Raw genomic sequence first — 9,676 nt, 5'->3', positions numbered from 1 at the left:
ACAGTAGCAAGGAAAAGAGAAAGGTGGCTTCAAAGCCATAAGTTCTAACACCAGTAGGGGACATCCTGACTCGTGAAGTATCCACGCCACTGCTGGGAGACCCTGGTACAGATACGACCCATGAGAGGGCCAAGACCAGGGGAGAACCACGTGCGTGGTACGAGAGAAAGGTAGATACACTCCCAGGGCAAGTGACTAGTGATTGGGACGCATGAGTTGGCACCCAGAAAGTCAACCCACGCGCCAAAAGCACTTCGAAGGAAGGAGGGCCCACACAATGGATTAACCCTAAGTTGGGTTGCGGCGCCATGGGACCCTCTGCGCAGAATAACGATCAAGTCTGAAGGGCACGTGGCAATGCACACGTGCTCATTAAAGGTTTCAGTGAAAGTTTGCCAAGGTACGCGTTAATTTAGTTTACGTATCAAATGTTTCAAGGCACATTTTTATACGCCTTCAATGCGCTTCAACGCGCTTTAAATGCAGAAGGTATATAAAAAGGGGCCTTGGGTCGTTTGAAAAGGGGACCGAGTTTTGACCGAATTCTCGCAGTTTTACACAGAGCACAAACCCTAGTTGTTTTTGTTGCGCACCCACTGTGAGCACAAGGCAATTAGGGCAACACAGTTTTAGTCACTCAGTTATTTCTGACCACCTTCAGAGCATTCGTTTACGGTGTTCCGATACGGAGGTGTGTCACCTTTGATGTTTCTCGTTAGCTAACTTGATCGTCGGAGTGCAAACGGCCACGAGGGTGCCCCTTTGTTCACTTCTTTTCAGGTACTCACAGACGGAGCACAACGAAGGTGCCCTAGCTCGCGAGGACAAGCCACGCGCAAAGACGATCCGGTCAACCGGCGGGAACATATATATATATATATATATATATATATATATATATTACAAAATAAATATTTGAATTTTTTATGAAAATAACAACTTTAAAAATATTAATTGGTGTTACAATAAGTAATAAATTAAAATAAAAAACTATCTTTTAAAATAATAATATATGAAAATAAATTATTTTTAAAATGATTGCAATTTAAATTATTTATTTTATTTTATTTATTATTTTAATATTTATATTCGAATTCTTAATTTTAATTATTTATTTAACGTTAATTATTAATAAAATATTAACATATGATTTTGCTATAACTTTCTTCTTTGATCGCTTTTTTTTTTTAAGAGCAATGTCTGTTATCATTTTATTTTTTGTGCTTATATTTCTTTCTTATTTTCGTGCTTTCCCTTCCATTTGCGTATATCCAAAAATAGGGTATTAGATAATATGACAAACCTTTAGTAATTAAATTATTTTCTCTCTCGATATCTCACTTTTGATTCAATCCATGCGTATCTCACTAGAAGAAATTTCATGAAGAACTTGTATGTGGTAATAATACACATGCTGATGCTTCATTTAGCAGAATGATTTATCTGATATTTGCGCTTCATTTTGACGTTTCTGTATACAGATAAAATGACAAATGCCTAAGACACATTTCATCTAATATTCTTCGCCAAAACAAAAACAAAGAAATGTTTGAACTAAATGACAATGGCCAATCATCTCAACATGTTGTAGGCAGGTAAATCTTTAACGCTGGAGATGTCTTCCAAACCAAGCTCTCGCTCCAACTGCGCTCTGGTGAACTTCAAAACATCCTAATAAAAAAAATATAAATGAATCATTATCAGAGACTAATCAAAATAATTAAGAAATTAGCAGATACCATTTAATGATACATACATTAAATTCCATATATGTCGCACGCTTCGCTAGCCACTGAGCATCCATCATTTGAAAAGCAACACAAAAAAGGTTATCAAATGCCATTTCATCCTCTTCAAGCAATTTCAGAAAACAGAATCCGGACAAAGAAGATGGATGCCCTGCAAGGAAAATAGTTGCATCAGACGAGTTTACATTAATGATGTATCTGAGTGAGAAAGAAGCACACATCAACACTAATTGCAGATAAGGAAACCCCCCAAAATAATATTAAATCTGTGAAGGTGGCTTGATGAAACAAGATTGTACAATAACTTAATTACTTAAAGCAGAGAACTTAATTACTTAAAGCAGAGAATAACCATCATCATTATAAACAAACACTGAATTTCTTCGTAAGAGAATATATGGTACCTGATTGAAGATCCAAAATTTGAGTCAACATAAAAGAAATGTTGATTCCAGCTACTGCAAACGGATATTCCCAGTCTGCTCTGGTTCCATCTTGTTTATTCAATAATCGCTGGAATGAATCCTATGACAGGGACACGAAGAAGCGAGCTTAACTAACCAAAACCATGCTACTCATTCAAGTATGAAACACATTGTGTACACGTGCATAATCAACTTCTGCTTCATATAAAGCCATGAAAGCAGAAATGCACATGGGAAAAACGACTTTATCAACAGTATATTGAAAATTTATATAATTGCAAGAAATTCAAAACCAAAAGCACAAGGAAAAGTTGGTGCACCTATAACAGTGCAGCATCAAGAATAAATTTACATAAATATTTACGATATATCAGTTAGGAATTTCTAAAAGTCGTCTTAAATAAAAAATGAATGTCTACAAGTATGGGTGTAATTTGGTACTCTATTTCAGAAACAGCAACATATAATTTTACAAGGTCAGTGGGAGAGATTTTGAAAGTTTTTGGTGAATGTTGGGCATGCCCTCAGAGTTACACGAGCACAAGTAGTTTTATTTGTTATAAAATCTAGCATTGGCTTTGATGAGAAAAAGGAGAGTACAAGGTGGCAGAGCAATGCTTGTAGAAGAAAAAATGGAGAGAAAGTAAGTATGAAGATGAGAAGGTGGGTTGAATGAGGGGGAGGGAAATGTGAAGAGGGATAGAATAAGAATTTAACCAAAAAAAAAATGTATGGGGTGGGAATGACCAGTGTTAAGATCGACAATGTTGATGATGCTAATTTCTTTTTTTTGCATTTTCAGAAGGCTACTTCAGAGTAAAATGACATGTTGATTTCTTGGTCAATAGTGATTCGGATAAATATTATTTTGAATTATAATTGTTCGGGTGAAAAAATCATTAATCCATTAAAAATTTAATTGAAAAATCTTATCCATTTGATAAAAATTCAATCCATTTACAAAAAAAAAAAAAATCATGGATGCAATCCATCCATAAAATTGATATATTTTATTTCAAATATTAAAAATATATTTTTGAAACAATTGTCAAAAAAAATTTGTTAATTTTAAAAGTATTTTTGAAAGCACTTTTTGAAGTGGTTTTAAGAATGAAAAAACCTCATTGAATTAATTTTAATGCATTAAGTATTGATGAGAGAATTTATTGGATTTTGAAAAAAAAAAAGATACATCATTAACTATCCATAAAATTAAATAAATCTAGATAAATTGAGTGTTGTCACCACTACTTTAAACTACAGTGACTTTTTCATGATTCTTTCGAGAACATCAGATAAAATAATAGGTGAAAGCAATGCACGTAAATTTTCTGATTTTTTCCATAGAAAATGCCTAGCATATGGATAGGTTTGTGTTGTCTTTGGTCTTCTAGAGAGATTTTTTCTTAAGGAAATATATATATATATATATATATATATATAGATAGATAGATAGAGAGAGAGAGAGAGATTGGATAGCTATGTTGGACTTCTTTTTTTAACCTAATAGGCTCTTATTTTCTAAAAGCTGATTTTGTTCATATTTTATCCAGTAAAGAGGAATGACTGCAGATAAACCATCAACTCAGGAAACAACTCGTTGTGAAAGCCAGTATCATCTAGCATTTTTCTATTTTCTTTTAGTTTCTCCTTTCACTGGGATATTTTATCAACCCCCATGAAATTTTCCCACTTCTCTTTTATAAAATATTTTCTCAAAAAAAGAAAATATCCAAGCCTGAGAACAGAAGCTAGGTATATGGATCTGCAGGAATTTAAAGCTCCCTCCTCCCTAGGGAGAAAACAAAAGTCTTGCATATATATAAATATAATAGCTTATTTTCTAAATCATAACTGGACATTCTTTAGCAATCTGGTAATTTGTCAATCAAAGTGGATCAATGGGCCAATTTCAATCGTACACAACTAGATAGAAGTGAACAACAAAGGTTGTAAAGTAAAGCACTCTCTGTTTACAAGGATAGGGATAGAATTTGGCCTTGAGAGAAAAATCAGTAAGCAAATTATAACTTTAAATATAATGAAAAGGAATTCGATATAATAATGTATTGATAAGAAATATTAAACCTACACATTAAGCAAGGGCAGTGTATTCATGAATGCAAATGCAATGGAAGAAACTTACTGGATACGTCTTTGCAAAGAAGATGAGATTCTCTAATGAAATAAATCCTCCACCCCTGTAAACCATGATTAGAAGTTCAATTAACTAATCTTAATTCCCAAAAAACAAAGAATATGCAATTGAATGTGTAAAGATCAGACTTCAAGGAAACTAATCTTGGAAGATCAAGATTATAATTAAGAAATATCTTGTCAAAAAAATAGTCTTTCTGGAAAAAATAATCAGTAAAGCTGTTACATTATTTTATTCTAACTTACGCATACCATAAGATCATGCCAAGGGAATGTGACCCATTACTTCCAAAGTAGACGAGAAACTACTCCTCAAAATCCAAAATCAAACTATCAAACATTTAAAAGTACAAAACCTATAGGGAGTGTTAGCCCATGATTATTACGGCAATCAACAGAGTGCATGAGAGGGTCAAAATGTTACCATTCATTTACTATTATAAACCAATAAAGACTTAACAGTCTGAGATAATATTTTGAGTCCTTGACCTGTTGCTTAATAAAACCCTATCCATACCCAAGCTCCCAACCTCTCTCTTTAAAAGTATAATGCATTGTTTTTTATCACACACCTAAAATCTGTTGAAGGGTCTGAACCTTGCCATCCCATTTCCTTCCAGAGGTCGGATTTAAGTGCAGGAAGCTCCCTGTCAGGGTAAGCCAATTTCCACAATTGTTTAAGAGCATCCTGCAACCAAAAAAGATTGAAAATGGCATCCTACCGTCAGTAAAACAAAGAGTATATTACATAATCGATTGACTATTTATATTATAAATTCTTAGAAACACCCTATGGGTGGATTAGATACATATACTATACACAACAGACATGCAACAAATAGTCATTGTGCTTGTCCACCTTTTAGTTCATCCATGTGAGGCAATTTAATTAAAAATTTTGTATATCTTCGTATGCAAGCATTTGCAAGTCAATCAATTGCCATGCTCACGTTCCAGTTCAAACACATTAAGATTGCATATCAAGCATGCATGCAGATTGCAGAACAAAATAGAAAATCAGCTTCATTATATCAAAAGATACACATAAAGATAACAGCAGAATCAAAACAAGTTAAATTTAAAACAGATAGGATGCAGGGTGTAGTAGCAAATGTCAGTAAAGTGATATGAAAATTAAAACAGAAAAAGCATTATTTAAATACTTGGTGTTCAGCTTTAGAACCATCAAAGGGAACTTCAAGCCGTTGCCGTATGTTTTTCAGTCTTTCTTCCTGAAAAAGAAATACATGTTAAATATCTACAAATTGCTAGAAACAAGAAAAGCAGGTGGCCAGAAGCTATAAACAATAAATAGCAATATATAACATAAAAATCTTGAAAACAACAACAAACAACAAACATATACCTCAACTACAATGATATCATTTTAAAAGGGCTACAGAAGCTCAACAAAAGAAAAAAAATCTGAACAGATCAGATGTTTGAGTAAACATATTTACAAAAGGAGGAAAACACTTTATCAAATCTCAAAGTTTACTTCTTTTTCTTCATGCAAAATTTACCATTTATATATCAACAAAATACATATCAAATTTTTAACAAATATTGACTTACTTGTGCCTTACAGCAAACATTCAAGAAACTGTGCAGTAATATTAAACTAAATCCAGCAAAAATATCCAATCACATTCTTGATTAGATTATCAGGATTTACCGGGACCATTGCATTCATAAAAGAGGGGATGGTAGATTTAGGGGCTTTGATTTGATTGATCCAAATTCATAATTTAGATCAACTGTATTTCAGATAAGGTTTGTAAATTCAAGACATTTATATTAGGGGAAATACAATAAAATCATTTGAATGAATTCATTTGCCAAAGAATTAAATTAGAATTATGTTACTTGATTTTGGCATAAGCAAGCACATCAGAATTCCATATAAGATTTCCCGAGACATACCTGCAGAGGACTTAGTGATGGAGGAAGCGCCCTATTGTTTTGCATATTTAAAGCAGAAGAAGGAAAAGACAAAAGACACCCAAGAATAGATCCAGATCCTAGTACAAAATTTGCTGCAAAGGCAATATGAATTAAACAAGGTTAAAGGTCAGAAAATCACCGTTAAAATCATAACATGCTGCATGTCTTGTATTCCATTTGTACACCAGTCAGAAATGAGGAAAGGATACAGATAAATAATACACGAAATCGAGATGTTTAGTATTTACAGTAAAATATTTTTTCCAAGCGTAAAATAAAATGCATGAAGTGAATAAATATAAACAGTCCTCTGATAGAAAGTTCATGTATTTCAAAAACTAAATATCCCAAGCAATGTTTCCCGTTTATCTCTAGGCTTTACATTTCAAACCTCACATGTAGTGATCCAATCACCATGAGATTCTGCCACCAAACTCAATAACTAGCCTAGTATGACTTAGAAGCTCCATCAGAAATGCTTTAAGTATGAAAAGTTCACAGACCAAAGACTGATCCTTTTAGTTGCCAATATAAATGAAAGACCTCAAGGGAAAAAGATTGACTTTCTTCACTTGAAGAGTGCCAAAAGCATTGGTTCCCCATGATTACCACTGATGGAAAAATTTCCACGAACACTTCGCACAAAATATATTAACTATTACCACAAGAATCATGTTTGACTTTAAATGCAGAGCTCACTCTGAGAATGTTAGGAAAACATGGGTCAGTCAGCTTATGCAAGACTAGAAGAAGACAACTTCAGCATAGAAAAAAACAAACATAACATCATTAGGTTAGTTGCAGACTTGCAGTTAATGAAAACACTCACGATGAAAAAAAGCAGTCAAGTATTGCTATATGTTTACATCAGTGAAACAGGCTACTACTCAATTACCGATACTATCAAGCTTAATTGTATCTGAAAGGTCCAAAACAGTCATCTATCACACACCTAACCACTGAGCCCATTGCGCAATGATGTTTGAGAATATGAATGTCCAATGAAACTGCGCCTTCTTCCTCTCGTCATCCCATAGATCTTCAAGTGTACATATCTGTAAGATATGGAAAAACATAACATCACAATATGCATACACATTTAAAAATGAATCCAATTCCCCCACCCCTCAAAATTAATATAAATATTTATTCACCTTCTTATTCTCAGCATAATCATCATCTGCCAGCAAGGGCTCACTCAAAGAATCTAATCCCGAAGAATCCAAATGCTCATTCCTTTTGCCATCGACATCCCCATGGTGGAGTCTTCTCCTCAACGATCTTGAAGACATAGTATGCCTCTTTACTATGGTTCAGCCTACAAGTCAATAAAAGACCATTTATCAGAACACACAACCATCGAGTTAAAGAACATTATCATCATCAATGTTTTCAATGCAAATCCATGCATCACACCAGCTAGAACTCCCTATTGTTTCCATAACCCACATCACAAGGATTGTTCTAATCCTTTTCAGATGTTGATAAACACCAAAGCAAGGCTAATTCCCTCTAATTGCCCTAACCCCGGATCCAAGAGCCACAAAAGAACTGAATTTCAATAACAGAGTAAGTCCAGAAATCAATAACAATAGAAATTGAATAAACCCTAAGATCGTCTAATTTACCGATAATAATTATAAAAATAAACTCTTTCTTTTCAATTGAAACCGAGACGAATAACTTGAAATGCAGAACACCAAAAATTGGGGCGTTCTTAAAATAGTTGAATTTGAAAGAGGGGAGGAATCTTGGAATGGAATGAAAATAATAAAAATTGGTGGTGATGAGTGATAGAAATGAATTAAAAAGAAAAGGGGTTTGCTTAATTGGATTGCAATTGGTTTTCGTGGTTGACAAGGAAATAGAAGAATAAAGAGATGAATAGAGAGAGAGATTGTATGTTAAGGTGTGTTACCAAATCAACAGTAGCGTTCTGGGTGAGCTAAGTCTTCTTCACTTGTCAATGATTTAATATTTGGAAGAGCATTTGGGGAAGGAAAGGGGAGAAATAGATGCAACAATGCAACAATGCAACGAAACTCCCAATTTTTTTTTCCATCAAAACCAATTTATACTCGTATCAATTTGCGCATCATGCTCTATTTTAGTCGGTCATTTATTGTGTCACTTCCTAAAAAAACACTATTTACCAACTGTTCTGTAACACTATAAAACACATCATGTCCACACACAAAACAAAACCACTGTTCAGTTTATTCCTGTTTTCTATCTTTCTATTTCATTTTAATAATTTAAACCTTAATATCTATATTAATTTTTATTTTTAATTTTAAACTATATATATATATAAATACACATGTGTATTTATTATATTTAAAATAATAATATCTAATAATACTATGCAATATGTTATCTATTCCTATATTATCCTTATATCAATATTTATTAATTTTATTATTTTATTATGAACATTGAGTTATTTCTTATTTTTTTTTAAATATATTAAAATTGTTAAGTAGTTTTAAATGTAGAGTAATTTTTTTTTAATTTAATTTTCTGAAATATATCTTTATTTCTTCAATTTTTAAGGATGGTTGTTATTTTTCAATTTGAATTTTTTGGATTTTATCACCATTTTTCTCTCTTCGTTTTTTCTTACTTTATATCTCTTCTTTCTCAAACCTCTTGAAATCCAATAATATGACTTTCATGCTCTATCGGTCTCTCATGCTCGGTGTCTCTCATACATATGAATACACATAAGTCTATATTTCATTTAAATAAATAAAAATATACATATAATAATAGTAAAAATAAAAAATGTGAATGCACAAGCACGAGATATTATGTGTTCTCGTTAATTTTTTATAAATAAAATATCATCATTTAATATTATTTTTTAATAATAAAAAATAAGTAAAGTAGGTTTTTTATTATTTTTTCGTCCTTCATATTTTTATATTTAGAATTTAAGATATTACTAAAAGTAAAATAGAAAAACAACTTTATTATATTGAATGAAAGATTCCTTGATATATAAATCAATACATAATATAATATATATACTTTTATATTTTAATTTTAAAAAAAATGAAAGTGGATTCATGTTGTTGACACTAACAAAAAAATATTTCTTTTAAAAAGACAACTGATTTTTGGATAAATGGTTTTAAACAACTTCTTATAATGAGATTTTTTTGTTATTATTTGTTTTAGTCGGTTGACTTTGGGAACAAGTTGTGACTCTGTCTATCTCGTTGGTATTTGTTCTTTCCTTTGGAAGTTGGAATGCGGCTCCGTTTGAAACAGAGGGGGTCTTACTTGTTGATTGCACCCCGACGATCAAGTCAGTACAGGGCTTATAGAAACAATAAGTAAGTAAGTAGTTTCAGTCTTAGAAACAGTGTACCTTTACCGGGGATCTCAAGTCCCTTTTAT

The 9,676-nt window shown here is 32.4% G+C and overlaps 1 protein-coding gene across 2 annotated transcripts; it reads right to left on the bottom strand.

Annotated features, from left to right (window-relative positions):
• Positions 1 to 1,397: 1,397 nt before the first annotated feature.
• LOC137813775 (ELMO/CED-12 family protein) lies at positions 1,398 to 8,368 on the bottom strand. Of its 2 annotated transcripts, none has more exons than XM_068616198.2 (10): positions 8,193 to 8,368; positions 7,429 to 7,592; positions 7,227 to 7,329; positions 6,254 to 6,366; positions 5,494 to 5,562; positions 4,903 to 5,018; positions 4,320 to 4,374; positions 2,153 to 2,273; positions 1,757 to 1,899; positions 1,398 to 1,671 (listed from the first exon to the last, which is right to left on the bottom strand). In XM_068616198.2, the coding sequence occupies exons 2-10, from the start codon at positions 7,564 to 7,566 to the stop codon at positions 1,573 to 1,575; spliced, it is 957 nt and encodes a 318-aa protein (XP_068472299.1). In that variant the 5' UTR covers positions 7,567 to 7,592; positions 8,193 to 8,368; the 3' UTR covers positions 1,398 to 1,572. The 2 variants fall into 2 exon arrangements, with proteins under 2 accessions (XP_068472299.1, XP_090157381.1); XM_090301255.1 differs by lacking the exon at positions 8,193 to 8,368 and adding an exon at positions 7,903 to 8,148.
• Between the last annotated feature and the right edge of the window lie 1,308 nt (positions 8,369 to 9,676).

This window comes from Phaseolus vulgaris, chromosome 1 (assembly GCF_051622355.1).
Source record: "Phaseolus vulgaris cultivar YP4 chromosome 1, ASM5162235v1, whole genome shotgun sequence".
In the NCBI taxonomy this organism is placed as follows: domain Eukaryota; kingdom Viridiplantae; phylum Streptophyta; class Magnoliopsida; order Fabales; family Fabaceae; genus Phaseolus; species Phaseolus vulgaris.
Note: the sequence above shows the minus strand (reverse complement) of the source record. Positions and strands in the feature narration are given on the sequence as shown.

Bases quoted from the DNA above. Each gene is read 5' to 3' on its own strand.
- LOC137813775 (XM_068616198.2), bottom strand. From the start codon at position 7,566: ATGTCTTCAAGATCGTTGAGGAGAAGACTCCACCATGGGGATGTCGAT. The intron at 5,563-6,253 runs GTATGTCTCGGG...TTTCTTTTTCAG, and splicing joins CATCACTAAGTCCTCTGCAG to GAAGAAAGACTGAAAAACAT. The intron at 4,375-4,902 runs GTGTGTGATAAA...CATGGTTTACAG, and splicing joins GACCCTTCAACAGATTTTAG to GGGTGGAGGATTTATTTCAT.